This window comes from Falco biarmicus, chromosome 1 (genome assembly GCF_023638135.1).
Source record: "Falco biarmicus isolate bFalBia1 chromosome 1, bFalBia1.pri, whole genome shotgun sequence".
Lineage (NCBI taxonomy): Eukaryota > Metazoa > Chordata > Aves > Falconiformes > Falconidae > Falco > Falco biarmicus.
The window spans coordinates 1,663,228-1,683,472 of NC_079288.1; the positions used below are offsets into that span (position 1 = coordinate 1,663,228).

Genomic DNA, 20,245 nt, shown 5'->3' on the forward strand with positions numbered 1-20,245 from the left:
TCTCCCTCATTTTGATTACCACCTCCTCAAATGTGGTGTTCAGCCAAAGTGTGTCTCTACCAGCTGCACTGGTTTGGTGGCTGGGGAGGTGGTGGCAGAGCTGCTTCTGCAGCAGGATGTTGCTGTAGTTTCTGGAATATTTTAAACTGCTAACAAATGGGCTGTCTGTCTCTTCCTTCCCTGGCCCCAGTGATGCCACAACAGGTTTCTCTCCTTCCTTTGCTCTAGTTTAACCTTATGGCTACTTTTGATATAAGAACTTGGCCTTCAACTGGTATTTAATGGGGTGGATGGGGAGAATTGACAGGTGTTGGAGGGGTGTATGAGATGCTCCTGTCTACTAAAAGGGGTTGGGGTTGAGGGCATTTGCCAGAAGCTTTTGAGGGAGACCTTACTTAAAAGTATCGCTCAGTGCAGTAAGTCTCTGATCACAGAGTAGCTATTTTGGGCCTACAGTAATGTATAGGAATGCTGGAATGAAGTATTATTATTCTCATCATTCAAATCTGTCTTGCAGCTCTGTTGACTTGGCTGGGTTTTGTTCAGTGTGATGTTTTATTGGGTTTCTGTGATGTATTTCTTGCTCCGGCCTCCCTCTTCCCAGAGGAGTGCCACAAGAGTCCAGAGGATGCATCCGGCCCTGACTCCAGTTTTCAGACAGACCCTGGTTGCTTTGGCTCCTGAATTTTCACATGCACATGTGTTACATTTGTCTTTGAGCCGGTGGACCCTCAAGATCTCTCCTGGCGGTGCTGCAGGCTGGTGGAGTTCCCGTGCCCACGCGGGTGGGCTTTGGGTGGGATGCTGGGGCTGGGTGCAGCAGAGCCACCTGTGTTGAAGTTGTGGCTCCCAGGAGCTCCCTGGCTCCTGCCTATTCCAGATCACTGCCCTTGACCGCTTCTCTGAGCAAGTGGGAATTCAGACACTGTGCTGGTGGCATTGGGAATGTGGCACAGGCAGGGGAGAGGAGAAAGCAAGCTGGTCAAAGCGGAGGTAATAAGCCCCTCGCAGGCTGCATGTCAGCTCGGCTGTACCTGCCTGCCCACGTGTGCGCGCGCGCTTCTATTAACAGTCTTGTTCTTTCCGCTTCCCGGCTGCATGACGTCCTCATGGCTCCCCCCTCGTTATGCTAAATAGAATAATGAGGCTTAATCAGCTTCATCTCCTCTACCTCTAGGCTTCATTTTGCTCAAACATCTGTCCACATACAGAAAGCAGCTGTGGTGGGTGCAAGTCTGCAGTGGGAGCCAGGCTCGGTCCAGGGCCCAGATGGATGCCGTGGTGTGTGGGGTCAGGGCAGCCTCGGGGTCCCCCCCAGGAGAGCTGAGTGGTGGTCGAGGGGGAGGGGAAGGCAGATGTTGCAGGAGAACCAGGAGTTAACACATAATCCAGGGAGAGAGCGGGTGGGCCACTACTCAGTTATAACTAGGAGCCTGCCAATACTTCTCGTGTAAAAGATGATTGGGGATGGGAGGATGGGGAGCCAGGGCTGTAATTCTGTCATGGAAATACCATCTCAATTGGATTAGTTTGGTTTTTTTTTCTTGTCAGCTAGATACAGGGTTTGTTGTTTTTTTGGTTGGGTGGGTTTTTTTTTCTGAGAACAGAGTGAATCAATAAAGCCACGTGTGATGGGTATACCATTCCTTCGATTTAAAACAAATAGTAACCAAAGTGCCTTTTAAAAGCCTTTTGCCTGGGTTGACGTGTGATTGGTGTCAGCACTGGCCCCCTGTGCCACAAAAAGGATCAGCGTGGCCGAAACCCCTGCCTGGGGTCTGGGGCTTGCATTTCATACTGGTTTTGAAATATTTTGGGCTGTGGTTTGCAGCTGCGTGACAGTTTTCATGAGCAGGCTGAGGATCTTCATGTGGGATGGGTGAGAGCGGAGCGGGTGCATGTGTGGATGTTCATAGTAGGAGGCTGAATCCCATTAACCCTCTCAAAATGTAATTGTGTTGTGCTCCTGCCCTTCTCTAGTTTTAGCAAATGAAGCTTGCAGGCTTTTTTGGATCATAGTCTGGGACTGGGCATTTTACACAGTGACTTTTAGGCTATTTTTGGCAAGCACCCTGGGGAAGGATTTGAGAAGTTGGTAAACAGATATCCAAGGGGTACTCTCCTGTTTAATAACGATGATGTCTTGTTTGGCTCAGAATGTGCCTTGAGGATGTGTATTTTTCTTGCTGAATCTGTGCAAGTCACTCACTGAGGGAAAGCTGGGAATAGTGCGTGGATGGTGGAGCTGCAGGAGGGGGAGGAGAGACCATTGTACCTGCTGCAGGCATCATTGCATGTTATTTAAATTAGTAATTTCTTTCTTGGGGCTAAACCACAGCTGGATTAGACCATGGGAAGCATTTTTTCTGGGGGGGACAACTCAAGGTAGCGATTCCTGGCACATAGCTGGTGTCCCAGGGTAACGAGGCAGGGCACTGGTTAGCAGTGTGGGTGCAGTTCAGGGGTGTCAGTGGTGCTCCCAGCTTGGCACTGGCAGCGTGTGTGCTTCCACCCAGCGAAGACAGAAAGCCTTTAATTCTCCTCTCCCTTCTGATTTGCATGGAGCTGGATTTGATGGGTTAATTATTTCATGAGGCAGTAAAAATGTGCTGGATCTTGTTGCTGGTGTTAATTTGTAATCGGAATAAAGGTTCATCTTATGCAATTTGCTAATTCCTTCGAGACATGCCCGTCACAAGTTTCCATTCTTAATGTGCTTTTTCCTGTTCATCTGTGGCTCCTAGAAAGTTAATTAGCTGCACATCCTCTTTGCCATAGTAGGTAGAGGCTTTTTTGATTCGAGCATTAACCAAGGGACATGCCTGTTTGTGGGGCATTTGTATTTTCTGGCTTATTAAATTTCTGAGTGTGGGACTGAAACACTGTCCAGAGCAGCCCAGGTACCCAGGCGCGGTGGTGTGGGTGGCATCTCGCAGAGCTCAGTCCAGCAGCTGCACGTCTCAGGCCACATAATTTTGGGAAAATGGTCAAATAAAGGGGGTCCAGTGAGGTGGTTTTGGTGGCCTGGAGCATGCAATGTGCCTCTACCCATTTTTACATGCAGAATGTGTTCAGCGTTTCCTGGTCTGTGCTCCCCGCAGCCCTGCTGCTCACTCCCACTGCCTGCAAAGCCTTCCCGCATCTCGGCATCCCTCCTGGCGAGAGCTGAGCTGGTGTGGGGGTGCCTGGGTGCAGAGGGGGGGAACACGTGAATGCACGATGGCAAAGCCGTGTCTGTGCCGTGCTTGTGCTGCCCTGAGCCAGGGGTTTAGCCCCCACAAAGCGGGGGCAGCACAGCCCCCCTGGAGCCGGACAGCCCTGCTGCCATCACTGTGCTCTCACACCCCTCTGCCACGGCGGCGTTGCACCAGGTCCAGCCTGAATCGGCATTTCGCTTGTGCGAGGGACTGCAGGAGGTGGGCCTTTGCCTTGTGGCTGGGGACTCGGTGACACGGGCTTGTGTGAGCCACAGCTTGACTTGTGCATTCCTGGTTTGCTCTGATTTCCTTTGCTTGGGGGGGGGGAATAGCAGCCCTTCCGTTTGTTTTGTTTTGTGGCATTCTGGCCCTTTTCCACTGGCTCTGGAAGGAAGGAAGGATCTGGCTGTGAGGACAGAAGAAGGGAAACTTTGGGAGCTTCATCATGGAACGCAGCAAAGCCTTCTGTTGGGAAGGTCCTTCCCTGTCAACCCTAAATAAACAGGAGTACCTCCGCACGAGTCTGATTACTTCATCAAATAAACCCTACCCCACCCTTCCCCAAGGCCAGCTATGGATCCGTGTGGGACTGATGCCTACGATCTGCTCCCCGTGTCCTGTCCCGGGCAGGTGACAAGGGCAGGATTCAAACATGATCCCTGGTGCAGACCCACCAAAGCCCACCCATGGGATCCTCTGACAGTCTCTTGTTAGAGTCCCACTTCTTGAGGCCGGCACCCAGAAACCCCTGAAGGTTACTTTAAAATCTGTTTGCCTGTATGATCTGTGGGAAGCCTGCCTGCCTCCCACCCTTCCCTGCCCACGAGCAGTGGTTTTAGTGATGGAAATCCAGTTGTTGCTAGATAGAGTGAAATTATTTGCAAAAAAAAAAAAAAAAAAAAATAAAAGCATGAAGTTGTAATTATACTAATTTTTAGAAAAGCGTTTTGTTTTATTAATGGAGGTAAAGGGTTATTTACTTCCAGAGTGCAATTTGTCAGCTGCTCTTAATTATAGTTCTCTCTCTTATTATGGATTAAGCATTTCAAAAAAACCCATTACGTTTGGAGCCCCAAAGTTAGAGCTAAACAGTAGAGGTGCTTTGGATCTGAGTCAAGTTAAATTCGCCTCCCACCCTCATTAGGTTTATGGGGACAGTCACTAATTGCTGACAACAGCTGCAATCAGGAGCAGTCCAAGGCATTGCAGCAGCGTGGCTGTGCGGGCTGCCAGTGGGGTTGCATGGGGAGCAAGGAGATTAAAAAAAAAAAAAAAAAAAAAAAAATCCTGCTGTAAAAAAGCAAGGGCTGAGGAAAACCTGGCTTAAATCCTTGTTCTGTGAGCTCCTGCACTGGATGCATGTTTCACCACTATTCCCTTCTCCATTATGCGCCCGCGATAAAGCACCGCTTTCCCCGCTGGTTGCCTCGAGTGGCTATTACTGACTGATAAGGCTGGTAATGGAACATGGGGCTTTTCTCTTCTCTGTGGCTCAGCCTTTGCTGATTGAATTTCAGCTACTGTTTGGGACCAGACTCAGAATTGTAAGAGAGGATAATTTTTTTCCAAAAGGAAGAGCACACTGGAATACTGGATCTGCCTCGTGCTGTCCAAAAGAGTCTGGCTGGCATCATGTGGAGCGATGCATTGCTGTTCTGGGGGTTCTGCTGGATCCTGGACGGCATCTGACCTTTTTGCTGATTGGATTTGAGCACGTGTGTGAAGTTTTAGTTCTGGAATAAGCAGAAGGCAGGCAACGAGCTCCCAGGGGGGAGAGCAGGGTGTGGGTGCTGACCCACTGCTCGCAGTTGAGTGGGGATGGGAGGGGACTTGGGTGCTCAGAGTGCCCCAGCATTGCACTCGTGCTCCAGGTTGGGTGGGCTCTGTTGGTGGGAGCCTCCTGGGCTGTAAAAGCTGGTGCTTGAGAAACTTCAAGCTCCTTGCCTTGCTGCAGTGATGCTCTGTGCCCTGCCTGCATCCAGGCAGACTCGGGGAAGGAGTCAGGAGCCCTCTGCCTCCGCCTCCTGTGGCTGTGGTGCTGGTTCATAGCAAAGAGTCGGCTGCCCCAGGATCGCGTTGCCTGTAAGAGTCGTTCCTGTAGCATCCCTGGAAATGTTAAAACCCCCCATATTGGTGCAGTGCTCACAGATGTGGCTAGTGATGGACTTGGCAGTGCTGGGTTAAGGGTTGGACTTCAGGATCTTAAAGGTCTTTTCCAACCTAAGTGATTCTACGATCCATGCTCTTACTCTGAACACCTGAATGAGGCCCCGTTTCTCCGCAGGCACGCAGAGTGCTATGGATGGTTCCTTGGCTGTTCTTTGATCTTAAAATCTGCCTTTGAATTTGCTCATAGCATAACCCCAAATTAATGCCTCCACTGTGAAAAGTAAACCTGCTATTAAAATGACAGAGAAGCAGTGAGAGAGGTTGCAATCGGTTGGGTGGTGAATGTCAGGGAGAGGAAGGCTGCTTTCATGTAGATCAAGAAAATATATGTGCACAGATCTATAACTGCAGCACAATGCCAACTTGCTCTCAGGGTAAACTCTGACTCACCCAGACTGACATGACACTGCTGTCTGCTTTGCAGATGAGCTGTAAAAAGTCAGTTTTGTGCCTCTTGTGTGCTTGTGTCCCCAGGGGGGGCAGGCCCTTGTGCAAGGGGCTCTGCACGCGCCGGCTGACACGCTGCCTCCCGGCTCGCAGGTGCCATGGGTGGCTGTGGTGAGTGGGGTAAAACAGACGTTTGCTCTTCATCTGGTGGAACATCATGCCTTGTTAGGCTGACGACCTGCCAGAGAGGAGCATGCCGCTGGGGAAGTGTGCGTGTGGGGTTTGTTTGTTCCTTTCTGCTCAGCCTGGCTGAGGCTCTGCTGGTGTTGGGACTCTGTGGGTGTCTCCGGTTTTGCACCCACTGGATGCTCTGGGTACGTGGCTGTGGCGTGGGGTGTGTCATCCTCTGGCTGTGCTGGTCCTGGTGGGGTGCATCAGGGTGTGAAAACCTTCGTGATGTGTGTTGCTGTCTTCCCCCATCGTGCTTGAATTGTCAATGAGGTGGTAAAGGTGATGTGACTTTAATCTGTTGTCCACAGGCTTCGGAGCTAATGCAAACTGAAAAATTGACTGGATGAGTCTCCTCTTTGAGTTTCAGGCTATTTGCAGGCTTGGGAAGGCATCTTGCTGTTGGTTTACATCTTGTGCGTGTTTTTTAAGGCCTGTCAAGACTTTATAGGTGGGGTACATGCTACACATGTAAATAAATGCTATGAGGGCTGATTGTAAGCTTAATTTCTGAGCTTTAGGTGGTTTTGGTTGGAGTTCAGCACCCAAAAGAGTAACCCATGGAAGCCTGGGATGAGCCCTGCCCGTGGGGAGCCAGCTCATTCCCCAGCTCAGGATTCAGCGGTGCCCATGGGACAGTCCTGAGCTTCCAGAGGAAGGGAAGTTGGTTAGCTTCTTGGTGGTGGTAATCAGGAAATGCCTTGTCCCTTATTATTCCTCTCTTCTGTAATGAATTAACAAATTAATTGCACTAGCTGAAGAGAATGAAGGGCCTCTCCTGTGGATTTGTTGCGCTGTGCTTTAGGAAGGTGTTTGAGACTCCCTTGACTCTGCCGCAGCTCCTGCAGATGAGCAGAGGAGTTGGTGTCTCTCCTGGGCTTTGGTGCTATTTTGGTAATTATGGGATTTACAAGATGTGGAGAGGAGAAAGAGCAGAAACAGTGTCCTTGGGAATGAGCTGGCTGCAGGCTGGGGCTGGTACCCACGTGGCTGCGATGCTTGGGGGTGTGGGAAGGGGCTGTGCCCCAGCAGTGCTGCTTCTCCATCCATCTGCTGGGGACTCGTGCACCGTCCGCACCGCTAATTGCGGGCCTAAAGGAAGTTGTGTTTTCATGTAATGTAATTAGGCAGCAATGGCGTGGTGCGGCTCTTCATTTCAGGGGTGATGGATCGCTGGCTGAGCCCTGCTACATCCCACCAGCCCTCCGAGGAGGCCCTGCTGTTCCCCTCCCAGGGCTCCTGACATCCCACCCTGCAGCAGGAGCCACCCGCTTTGTTCTCCCTGCTTTCCCATTAATTCAATCTGTGCTGATGGCAAATCATTACTGAGGAGTATATTGTGTAAAAATGAGCTGTTAATTGAAGTTTTGTTTGCTTTTTCTCTTACCCTTGCAAAAAGCCTTGCATGATAAAAGGACTGTAAAAATATATGTTGCCATGCTACAAATACACAAGGTGGGAAGGGGGCAGGGAGAGAGGAAAGAGGCAAAGCTGGTCTCCATTAGACTTTAATAAGCATGTGGAGAAAAAGCTCTTGTTAATCCCATCTGAGGCTTAAAGGTTTATTGCTAACAATTAAAATCTCATATTGTAGTGCTGACTCGATGCCACAAACCTCTCTGCCGTGTCCTGCTGAGCAAGCTGCCGGCGTCCGGGTGGTTGGTGATGTGTTGAGTAGTCCTTAAGAAAATATCCCTTAGGATCTGGCTGCGGCTGTAATAGGCAAGTTTCCTCCCAGCAAACAACTGGAAGTGGTTATACATCCTCTGTGGCTGTAATAGGCAAGTTTCCTCCCAGCAAACAACTGGAAGTGGATATACATCCTAACTGGTTTTGGTGGGCAGCACTTGGGTGTTCAAAAGCCCCACCTGGTGCAACCAGTCCTTTGAAAAATCAATTTACTGGTGGTGTTTCGAGGTTTCTCTGAGTTTCCTGGTGGGCAGGAGGTTGTTGACATGAAACCTGTCTGCTGCTGTTGCAGAGGTGGGTTTTGGTTGTTTAACAAGCTTGGGTTTTTGCTAGGTTGTGTGGCAAAAGCAGCGAAAACATTCCTGTGCTTTTGTTTTTGTAATGGCAAAGGTTGCAAAAACGACCTCTTTTCTGCCATGTAAAACATCGCTCTTGCAAAACATCAGGTTTTGTAACAAACCTTCTGGGTTTCTCAAGGAGCCTGAGAATTGCATGTGTGTTCCTCCCCGGCAGCGCTCGCCCTGGCCCTGCACTGTCCTTCCCAGACCGGCTGCCAGCAACATTCCTGCTGTGTTTTTCCTCCCTCCTGGAAGGGTCAAAGCCCTGGACGTGCCAATGAGAAAAATCTGTATGTTTGTTTTTAATATGAATGTTGCTTTGGCCAGAGAGATGGATTGGCTTGTGCCTGTCTCCCCTTGGAGCCCCTTGTGTGGCTCCTGTGGGGCCGGTGGCACGTGCCCGCTCCCTGGCAGCGATGCTGGCGTGGCCCAGCCATGCCATGTACCAGCTGGGAGCGGGTACCCTGCACCCTTGAATTGGAAGCGCTGTGGGATGCTTTCCTCTCATTCCTGTTGGAGGACAGACTTGGTGTATTTGAGGGTTTGGCATAGGTTTTGGTAAATTTACCTTTCTCCCTCCCTAGGGTCACCAGACTGGTGTTTCTGGGTGCGCTCGGTGCTGCCAGCACGTGAGAGCCCCGCAGGTTTTGGCGCTGCTAAAGGTCTCCCGTCGGCTGCTCTCGGATGAGGCAGCTCCCAGGGAAGCCTCCCCAGCCGGGGCTGCTCTAGGGTCACCCTGCATGATACCCTGGCTGTCCCCACGCTACTGGTGACACAGAAGAGAGCTGATTTATTCCTCCTGCCCTGGCAGCCCGTCAGCAGAGGTTGGTGATTAAAGCTGCTGTTTGCAATTTTCAAGAATTATGAGTTATCAAAGTGGCTGATAATTAGCAGTGAATAAAATGTACTTGCAATAATATGACATTAGTTACAGATAAACTGATACCAGCCTTCCTTAATATTCACTTATGCTTCCCTGTTTGCAGTTATTAGGGGAAGGCTCTGGTGTCGTGTTGCTGCCAGCTGCACTGTCAGGATGAGAAAGGCCTCCCAGCTCGATGAGAGCTGCTCGCAAGGCACTACTGGAGCAGATCTGCTGTAAAAATGCTGAAATTTTTTTGTCTGTGGATGTACCTTCCCTTTCCAATTCCCGCGGCAGTGCTGCCATAGCTACAAGCCTCCCGCCTGCTGCAGGCAGGGTGGGTGCTGGGCCAGGGGAGGATGCGGGGCTGGGGGAGCCAGATGGAAGATGCTCGGCGTGCGAAGTGGGGAGCCCTCGGGCCTCCCCTGCCGTGGTTCTGGAAAAATATTGGTGATCCCAGCGCAGGCAGCGGGACTGGTGTGGGGGGCATGCACTGCCGAGCTGCAGGGAGGGCTGCTGTGCTCAGTGGGTTGCAGGATCAGGCCCCTGGAGTCTGTTCCTCATTGGGAAATTGAGTTTCGTGAGGATGCTCTTGCATTAAGCGACTGCTGGATTGATCATTGGGCTCTGAAGCTGAAACCATGCCTCTGCTCAGGTCGCCCCGCTCCTGCCTGGTGCCGAGCCGGTGCCAGTGCATTTCCACGGGGATTCCAGTTGTCATTGAGGAACAATTCCCATGCAGCCCCTCGCTGGCTGGGTACACAGCACTCGGCTCTGGAGCTTCTGCACTGCTGTTGTGATGGGACAAGGATGTGTTTAGGACCTGGCTGTTGGGATGAGGGCTTGGGGTGGATTCACAGACTCCTCAAGCTGCTGATGTCCACCAGCAGCACAAGCACTTGTGCGATGCTTCCCATGTGCTCATCTTTTCTATTTACTTTCTCCGGTGTGGTTCATCTTCTCCTGCCGCTGTATTTGGCAGCACTTTGAGGCTTCAGAGGGTGGTTCTGATTATGGCCTCTGGTTGCACATGCTGTGGCTTAGGTTTCATGAAACTTTAGTTAGTTGAACTCTAGAGGGAAAATGCAAGAAAGCTGTTTCTCGGCGTGATAGACAGCACTGACCCAGCTCTCGTTAACAAGCCCCAAAAGAACTGGCATTAAAGTGCCTTTCCATCTGTTGTGCCCGTTGCTGCTGCTCCTTTATTAGCAATCACCAAATTAAAAATGCAAACTGACATGTACCTGAAATACTTGGAGACCTTTAAACTTTCATATGAAAATAAATTTGGTTTTCTGTCTTCGTTACGTGAGGTTTTATGGATGTTGGGGTTCCTTACTGTTGCTCTGCCAGCTGGAGCTGTAGAGGTGGTCCAGGTTGTGCTGGGTGTCCCCAGGTTTATTTTATGGGCGCACAGCCTGTCTGATCAAAGGGGTTTGGGTGCTGCTGGTGGGACCACCGTGACCCCAAGCAGTGGGGCTGTGCTGTGCTGGGGTGCAGGGCTGCCAGGCGCTGTGGGGACAGGAGTAAGGGAGATCTGCTTCTGTCTCAGAGCTGCGTATTGGATGCTATTAATCATAAATATGACTGCACCCACTTCAGCGTTGAGAAGGGCCTTTTTTTATCATGTGGAGTATTTAAAGTTGGACTTGAATTGTTGATTTTGGTATTTTGAGTGGGGGGTTGCCAGTGATCCTGGCTTTGAGAGGGGCTGCAGTTCAAGTCCTCTTAAATGTGCACCTGCCAGCTCCTTCCCTTAACCCATCCCTTTGTGCCAGGTCAATATTGACCAAAACCATGGTGTGTTGTTTTGGTTTGGTTTTTGGTTTGGGTTTTTTTTCCCCGTACAGGAGGTAGGGATGCTGTACTGGGGGAACATGGAGCTGGCTGACCATTTTTTGGTGGGATGCTTGGCATTGCAGCTTCTGGCAGCACAACTCACCACAGCCTTTAAACCTTCTCCCAGGCGTGTCGTCACCACCCCAAGTGTTCGTGGTCCTCTAATGAGCTCTGGCTTCTCATCCCACAGAGCAACACGGAGCCTTTGGAAGGAGCTCCAGCCTGCTGCTTGCCCCGGCACAGCGCTGGGATGGGAAACAGCGTGGCCAGGTGCTGTTTGCCTTTTTTTTTAAAAAAAGATATTATTAAAAAGAAAATGTAGTTTGAAACAAGGAGAGCTTTGGAGGCGTGTGGGTGCAAGCAGGAGGACCTTCCTTCTGCACCCTTGGTGGTGGGGCTGGGGCTGGGGGCTGCTGCCCGGGGAGCGGGGCTGCTCGGGGGCTCGGCAGGTCCCATGGGACACAGGCTTCCCTGGGCATTGCTGGGGCTGTCCTCGAGCACCCCTGCAGGGACGCTGGGAGCAACGAGACCAGCTGAGAGTTCAAGAGATGAAACCGAAGGGTGCTGAGGGAGGGTGGGCCACGCGGGGTGGCTCGCCATCGCTTTGCACATTTGTCGGCTCTCCGTGGGCTACGAATGAGCGCTGCCGGCATGGGGATTCGTAACCGGTGCTGTGCTGGCAGAGGTTCTCTTGGGAGCATCCAGCCCTTGATATGTTTCAAATAACAAAACACCAGCCTGTTTTACATGCAAATGGGCACTGTCTGATAACTAAGTGCTTTCTAAGGGAGCTCTCTTCCTATCCGATCTTATTTCATGTTTTTTACATAAATCTGTTTATCAGCCTCAGAAAAGCTGGGGACTCACTGCTTTGTGGCTGCATGGCCTTTGCCCCCCGAGGTGTCAGGCCACAGCATCTGACACAGATGCAGATGTGCAGAAGCAGCGAAGCTGAGCAGTGGCTGATGCACTGAGCTCGCTGGGGGCATGGGGTGGCCACGGAGACAGGCTGTGTCCGTCCCCACAGCCAGGGTGGCTGCTGGCGTGGACTGGGAGACGCAGCATCTCCCCTTCCTCTCTTGCTTCCCTCCCTTCTTTTCTTTCTCTTACTGCTTTCTGGTCTCTTACATGTTATCGCTGTCTCTCTTTTGATAAGTGTGAACAGGAGCCTCTGGGCACCATCAAAGCATGGCTTGTTATTGTCTCTTATTGTCTCTTCGTTTGTTCCCAGCTTGTCCAGGAATTATTTTATTTATTTTTTTTTTTTATAAAGTAGTAAAACTTCTTCGATTTCTCTTTCCTGTTGAAGTGATTTCGGCCATTAGTTGATGCATTATGGTCTGTTTCCTGTGGCTTTGCAAAGCCTGTTCCAGGCTGTTTGCTGGGTTAAAACCAGTAAGATATTGCACAGGAAGAGTTGTGTCACTGACCTTCCCAGACGAGCAGCACCGCCAAATTCAGTGCCAAGTGACCTACCCAAAGCCAGGCCATCAGCTTTTGTCATCACTGTTTCTTTATTAATTCTCCTTCGTTGTTGAGGTGGAGAAGAGCAGATTATTTCTCAAAGGTATCATTCACTCTTCATTTCTTTGTAAGATTGGTTTCAATTCAATGAGCAGCTTGTGCAAGAGGCTGGCTGGGCAGCGGGGTGCAATCTGAAATCCTTGCTTCATCTACAAGTGAGGAGCTGCCACCTCCTCCTGCCTCACCTCTTCACCCTGCGATACCGGGGTGGTGGCTGCACCGTGGCTGGCAGGAGAGGGGCACGTTTCCATACGGGTTAATTCAGGCTTGCTGCAGCTTTTGGGTGACAAAAGCAGGATCTGCCCGTTGAGGTGGGTGCTGTGTGGAGCGGGGTGCTTCTCTGCCCTCTGCCAAAGATACCTTATTTTTTCTCGTCTGCTTTTACACGTGGGGCCACAACAGTCTAATGACTTTTCCGTCGTAGCTCCGTGAGCAGAGACGAGTGCGGTGGGGACTCCCGCGTCCCAGAACAGTTTTCCTCCAAGATCTTCCTGTCCAAATCTCTCATTGCATCTTGCTTTTTGAAATAATCAGCCCCCGTGGTTATTTCAGTTAACACTAATTACTAGCATGAACTAATTAATGTGGGTTGACTTTCCTCTTCTTTCTAATGCTTTTTTAACCCACTGACACATTCCAATTAAGCGACTCATGCAGGGACCGGTCTGAAATGACTCAGAGCAATCACAGTTGGAATAAATCGTGTGCGTTACTGAAGGTCACTAATATTTTTTCAAATTGCCAGCATTGTGTATTTGTGCCTGCCAACAGGGAAGTGACCTGACCTTACAGTAAGCATCTGAAATATCTTCAAGTCTGCCTCCGTTTCGGTGCAAGCAGATCTGTGGGTACCACGTTGAGGAGCCTTTAACGTGCTGAGAATGGTGGCACAGAAAATAACTATGGGAGGCTTCTCCTCGGGACTGGACCTTGAGGCGAGTGGTCTTGCCCTCCCAAGGACCTTGCTTGTTTGCATCAGTAGCTGTGCAGTGGTAACAGAGGGCTTAGCTGGATGTTACCCGCCTGCTCGTGCTCGTGCAGGTGATTCCTTTTCCCCTTGGCTGGGTTATTGTGACTTGCAGAGTTGTGTGGGCTCTGGCCATGCCCTGGGCTCACTTCCCTGCCTGCGCTGACGGGGCCAGGTAGAGGAGCAGCTGTCTCTGGGCTGGGCGGAAAGCCACAAACGCGGTGGTGGTGCTTCTGCAGTGGTTGTGGCTCATTTAACAAAATGCTGGTAGGAGCTATGTGGAAGGAGAGCCTTCTGCTCCGTGGAACCTGGCATTCCTCACATCCAAGGCAAAAGCAATGGCAAGCAGGAGGCAGCTGGCGGCTGCAGCAGGGCTGGAGAGCCCGGGGCAATGGTTGCCAACCCTTCCTGGGCACTTACAGTTGAGGCTTTTATTTCTGCAGCTTCCAATTCCCATCCTTGCTTCTCCTCAGGTTGATGTGTTCTGGAAAGTGATGTTACTCTGTCCAAGGGCGAAAAGCCATTTAGCTTTAGCAGGACCAGACTCTGTATCTTCTGGATACAGGGAGACCACGCTGCAGAAGTGCCAGCAGCAGGGCGAGCCCGTGAGTTTCCGTTCTTGGACTCTTCCTGCCTTATCCGAGTTGGATCACAATGCTGAAGTTCCCCTCTTCCCTCGCGGTGTCATGTCATCCAGATTTTGCTGGAAAATGCTTGTATTTCTACCTGCTCTTCCAGGTACCACTCGTGATTTAAGGCGCAGAGTTGCTGGTGCCTGCCGCGCGGGGGGTGGTGTGGGTCCCCTTTCTCCCAGCGGGATTTAAACGTGAGCACCTCATCGGTGCATCTTGTAATTGCTGGGTTAATGGAGGTGAAAGCACCCTGATTAAACTGCAATAGAAAGCAGAGAGCAAATATGTGATTAGTATTAATAGTACCGGTCAGACTATATTATGCAAATGGTGGGAGAAGAGATGATTTAGTTATTCATCTTTAACCTTTATTTTTGTTTAATGTGACCTTACCTTCCCGGTGTCTCATTACCATCTCTGGCTGTTCAGCGTATGTTCGTTTATTCTGCCGCCATCAATCCAACAGCTATACCGGTGTTCCTGGCCGGTGACACGGGGTGCAGCCTGGATGTCCCTCCCTGTGGATACTCCTGGGGGCTGATTCCCAGCCCTGCGAGGAGATGGGGACTTGCGGTCCCGCTCACTGTGCTTTGGGTACAGCTGGTTACACCAGCCGCCACCATGGCATAGCTTCCCTTCTCTCAGCTGTGTGCTTATGCCTCTAACCCCGTGTTTCCTATTGGTTTTTGTAGCGCTCTCTGGGTGGGTTTGAGCAGCCTGGGGACGTCCAGAGACACCGACCTTCCTGCCGCGTGCCCAGCACCAACGGAGGAAAGGCAGAAATGGTGTCTGCTGGGGTTTTTTTGGCTGATGCAGATAAAGACTGGCACATCCTTGAGCTGTGGCTGGTTTCTGTGAGCTGTGTCCAGGTTGGCAGAAATCACTCATGGGGGCGGCAGCTCTTGCTTGCTCCCTCTTGCTTGCTCGGCATCTGCTTGGATTCCCTGCAGACTTTATGCATAGTTGGATAGCATTGGGTTTGGCCGTCCCCCTCTGCTTTCTGGAGGTTACAAATAGTGTCGGATTGTGCTCCAAGTGAGTCTGAAGTTTCAGCGGGCCATCTGGATGAGTCCCACGGAACTAATGCTGGGTGGTTGTGAATGTGGTGCCTCATTTGGTGCTCGCATCAATTTTGAACAGTTTCCCGTGCAAACTCAATCCATGTTGAAGAAATAGTACCCTACTGCAAATCAGACTTCTGCAGAGGTGGCTCAGCAGCTTGACCTTCTGTGAGCAGCTTAGCAGTGAATGTCCCTCCTTGTCTGCTGGTCTCCTCCAGGTTGACTTTGGAGGGGTTGCGTTTATGGAATTACATTTCTTTGTGTTTGTGGAATTGTGTTTCTTGCTCTTAATGCATGTGAATTTTGGCTCTCCCTCTTTAGCCCCATAATTCTTGGCCCATAGCTCCTCCTAACCCTGTCCTTGACATTTCTGCTGGAAATGCACATTTTGATCTAAACAACTAGGCAGTCTGTCGAGAGAGAGGGGAACCCAAAAGACGCATCTCCACGCAGCTGTGAGAAGCTGCTGTGACACATGCCCCCATCGACTTCCCAACCACACAGATGCCAGAGCAGTCCCTGAGGATGGCGCTGGGAGAAGGCTGGTGGAGAGATGTGAGGAAAAAAACCCCGTAAATTACTGTCTTGTCTTGCAGGGTTTCAGCGGGCCTCCCCATGCAGCGTTTGCCTTGAGCTGTGACCAACGAGTGGTGAAGGAAAAATATGAGCATGAACCTGCCCATCCCCTGGACTACGAGAGCGAGTTGTCCATCCGGATAGGTAGAGCTGGGCTCCATCCAGGCAAGCATCCTGTCATATACCAACTGCAGAGTGTGCGGGGAAAATACCCCTCTTAAACTGGCACCTAAGCTGTCATGTATGTGATTGAAATTAGATTGGTTTTGACATGTGCATGCAGAGTGCACTTTCTCTTCCCTCTCTGGATCTGTCTTTCTCCTGGCTCTTCTTCCAAGAATCATTACTTCTGTTTCTACTTCAGTTCTCAAAACCACTTGCACGTCTGTCTGTGCCTATGAATTATTGATAATTAGATATCTCATTCACCAGGGAAATGAAATCATCAGCTTAGCTTTGAGACAAGTTTATTTTCAGCATGGGCGCAGTGAGCGCTACCCCTGCCCTTGCCGTGTTACGCCGCGGTGGAGGTGCCTCATGACACTGACCCTTGGTGGCCCTCCCTAATTATAGACTAGGACTGGCGTTCATGCTGTCACTCCTTAGTTTGGAGGTTAATAGAATTGTAGCTGCCAGAGCGTGGAATAAAATGTCTCGTTGGCAGCTATTTCCTCCTTGAATAGATTTTGAAGAAGGAAGTTTTTGGTCAAGGTGGTGGAGCCTCATCAAGGCTTCCCCAGCTCCAGGGTGTGTATGTGGGGGGTGCTGGGCACCCTTGCACCCGGCCGCGTGGGGATGCGTCCTCTGAGGCAGCACAATTTTCTTTTTCTCTTCTTAACAGCAGCTTTTCAGTAGACAAAGAAAATGTAATTTAATGAAATAATCTTATTGCTCCTCTGCTTTTTCTTGGTTGGAGAGAAACAGAAATAGCGGTTTATGGTATCTTGAGTACAATTGGGAGCAGACTGACATGAAGAAACAATCCTTCTTTTTGCAAAGAATAGTGCTGGCCTCTTAAATCAGGCTCCGTTATTTAACTGCATTGCTTAATTGCGTGTTTCATAAAGCGTTTCAAATCCACAGGATTTTTCAGGACTTGAAATACCAGCTTGGATTTTTCCAAAGGGATGGAAGGAAGATTTGTGCTAGACTCAATCGGCTTTTGGGTCCTTTTAGCTCTTGGGGCAAGTGCAAGCTTGAAAACTGCTCTAGCCCTGCAGACTATAAGGCTTTATAGTTGCAACGATTTGGATATTTTTGTAAGGTGGAAACTTTACATCCCAGGTGCAGTTTAATTTTATTCTTCAAGGGAGAAAAAAAAAAGTAGGCAGCCATGCAATTTTTGGAAACTTAAGCTGCTGGGGTTTTATGTTTTCATCTTCTCTTTGTTGCAAACAATAACAGTGCAAATGGTTTTGAGAATAGAAAATTTCCATTAGACTTGGTTGTTTTTGCTCTCTCTGGGGAAATGGTATTAAGAATCTATAATACATTAATTCTTTTATTGTCTCTCGCTATTTTTTTTTTTTTTTTATTTGCTTGCTTGCTAAAACGAACTTGGTGTTTTCACAAGATACCTCAAGCCTTCCGAGAAAGCAGCTTTCCCCACCCCTGGGCACTGCTTGGCTGTGCTCTGGGGAATGCTCTGGGAACATAACGGGTATTTTCGAAGTCTAATGGGTACTAAGTGGAATATTTCAGACTTAATCACTATTGAATCATTGACCCTTCCTTCATATTTACATGCTTTAAAATTGCTAAAGCTGTGAAAACAAAAAAAAAATCCCAAAGCATGCCACTGCCTTGTTTTGCAGTTGTCTCTGCTGCCTGGGGATGGTGTGAGGAGCAGGGGAGCTGGTGTGGAGGTGGCTGGAGAACGTGTAAATACGCAGCTCTCCCGGGCCCTGTGTATCTGAGGTCTTTGTGTTAGAGCTGTAAAGGTGTATTTAACGTGCTGGGTGAGAGGCTGGGAGCAGAAGCAACTGTGTGGTCGTGCGATTCTTGTAACGACACTAAGCAAGTGAGAAGATTTCTTCTAGACCTGCAGAGAGGGTGATGGAGGAAATACAATAGTTAGATCTATCCCTCGTGTACTCTGTTGGGGGAAAAAAAGTCTTATTCTGCTTTTCTCCCCCAGTCAGCAATGCATTGGGGTGGCTCTGTTCTTTCCCCATCATCTCAAATCCTTCGGTTTCCCATGACTTGTGAGTGGTTTGTAGGGAGTGAGGAAGCTCGGTACCATCCAGATGGAGCTGGGAACCCCTCGCTCCCGCTGCAGCTGTGGCTCTGCTCCCCTTGTCCTCTGGCTTCTGTCCAGCCTGATGCTGCCGTGCGATCACGGGCATCGATGCTGAATCAAAACTAGATTTTTTATGTGAGTTGCTGAAAGCTGGCTGCCTCGTGGATGCGGGAAGTAAGGCACACGTATCCATGTGAAATGGAGTATGGGTGGATTTGGTATGAGTTACAGTGAGAAGTCTCTGTCTAGACTTGGCATTCGACGAGTGGGATAATCGCTAGGGCTTTAATTACTACAGACGAAAGAGAATACAGCCTTGTCTCTAACATATCCGGGTAGGCAAGGGATGTAAGCTGTATTTCTCTGCCTCCCTTGGAACAGATAGAGATAAAGCCGAGGGGGGGGTTGTTCATTCCTCTGGGTGCAGGCGAAGCCCCCTGTGACACCGTGGAGGGACCTGGTGGGCTGTGCCCTCCCTGCTGTGGGGACTAGGGGCTGCCCTGCTCCCTAAGCCTCCCCTGCAGCCCAGGGCTCGGAGCAGCTCAGCTTGCTGGAGTTTGCAGGCATTAAACCCCGGGGAAATAGTTTTGGCAGGGTCACCGCGGGCTGCAGGACTGGAAGGCCAGGTTTGACCCCTGAAATTGTAGCTACGTGCGCGGTGTTCTCGGGTAGTTCTCAGAAAGGATTTACATACAGTATTGCACCTTGAAACCTGAGCTGTGACTCATGCTCCTATAAACTGCATATTTAACATCGAGGCGTGTTGATTCTTTATTGTGTCCTGATGCTGAATGAGTCACGTTGCTCCAAATCCGGTTATGGAGAGGAGTAGGAGGGCAACGATACTCCACAGTAGCCTCTTCCACTCTTGCTTTAACCTCCTCACTACTCTGTTGCAGGTGAGAGAGATTGCATCTAAGGAGATGCTTTCTAGGTGTGCTGGGGCAGGGGACTGCGCAGCAATGTGCCTGTAAATGCTCAGAGTAAAACACCAAATATCATTTTGGTGCTCAGCTGGGAACATCCTCAGTGGTCAGCACAGCTCCAGCCCTTGGGAGTTAAGAGTAGTAGTCTCTGAGCTGGCTGTTGACCCAAGCTGCAAATAAATGTCTACTGAAGCACCTGCCTAACCAGCAGCATCTCTGCTCGTGCCTTGTCTGCCCCAGATGCACAGACGCTGGCGCCGAGGGGTGCAATGTGCCTGTGGTGTCGTGCTGCCAACGCCAAGTCACTAATATTATTGAGGGAACCAGGGTTTGTTGTAATGACTCAGTTGCCTTTTGGTGGGGCGTGATTTAGGAAATGGTATTCTGGTGTTCCTGCATAGGTGTTCAGTAAGTAAATACAGATGGGTTTAGTAATTGGAAAAAGTGTTTGAAATAGTGTACTTAAGAAATGAAATTTCATTAAACTTGTTACTTAAATGAGCAATGGGGTTTGGGGGCATTGTAGAGAAACGTCATTACATAAATTTGTATTTTTTCCCTTACATTTGAGCTGCTGCATCAAACTAGCTGCAGTGCTGCAGAGGCTTAGGCGGCGTTTTGGCTAGGGAAGCCCTGGAGCAGGGGCAGCGCGTGGGCTGGGGGCACCACCAGCACCAGACCTGGCGTGGGCCCAGCCTGCTGCACTGCCCCAAGACTTGCTGTGCCAGTTTTGGCAGCATCACCTGCTCTGATTTTCTACCTTCTTCCTGAGGCTGTATTTTTTTTTCCATTTTTGATTTATTTTTCCCCTTCAAAGGAAGTTTCCGTGCATCAGGGCTGCTGGAGTGGAATCCATATGAGAGGAAGCAGACCCTGCTCATGTAGCGTCTCTGTCGTCGGTGCCCAGGCAGTTCGAGTCCAGGGATGATCTAGTAAACTTCTGATGAAAGGGAGGAAGGGAGCTGGGCAGGTAAGAGGAGGCAAAAACCTCTTAGGGACCAGTACAAGGAGAGGGCGTGAGCCAAGTTGTGGGACTGGTACTGGTGCTTCAGGCGGCGTACGGATAAGGTTTGCCTCTGCTTCTGGTTGTGTCCTTGCAGCCAGAAAGTTCACTTTTTGCCCTGTTACGGCTGGGGTACCGGCTGGCTTCACAAAGTCCAGCCTTGTCCCAGCTTTTCAGGCTGTCCTGATCTGCGACTGTCCCCTGGTGTCAAGGAGAAATCGCCTCCATAGAAGTGTCCAGCTCCCATCATAAGAACACAAGCGGTTTGCAGATGTTTACCCTATAAACTTTCCACGTGTTCCCCCTTTCCTTGAGCAGAAGCAGAGGCTGTGAAGGGGGGATGATGTATAAAGCCTCTTCAGCCATGAAACCCCTTGTGATTCAATGGAGTAATTCAGCCGGAGCCTAGCTTGTGCATCCGAAAGGTTCATTAAGTCATTGCAATTTATATAATACAAGGCTCCTTCTGCAAAATGGGGTGTTCACCAGTTTTAGGTGGTTCCAAGTGTATTTATAATAACTTTGACACGTTCATACTGTGCTTGGCCCAGAAAACTGCTGCTTTCAAAAGACATCAATTCATTTTGAATTTTAATAGCCAGCCTCAA

At 50.1% G+C, this 20,245-nt stretch overlaps 1 protein-coding gene across 1 annotated transcript in view; it reads left to right on the plus strand.

Annotated features, from left to right (window-relative positions):
* The window catches only part of SLC39A11 (solute carrier family 39 member 11), a 98,505-nt gene that overhangs the window by 12,438 nt on the left and 65,822 nt on the right, over window positions 1-20,245 (plus strand). The window contains exon 5 of the mRNA XM_056362057.1: window positions 15,490-15,634. Within this exon, the coding sequence (XP_056218032.1) occupies window positions 15,490-15,634 (145 nt within the window). The remainder of the gene's footprint in view (window positions 1-15,489; window positions 15,635-20,245) is intronic.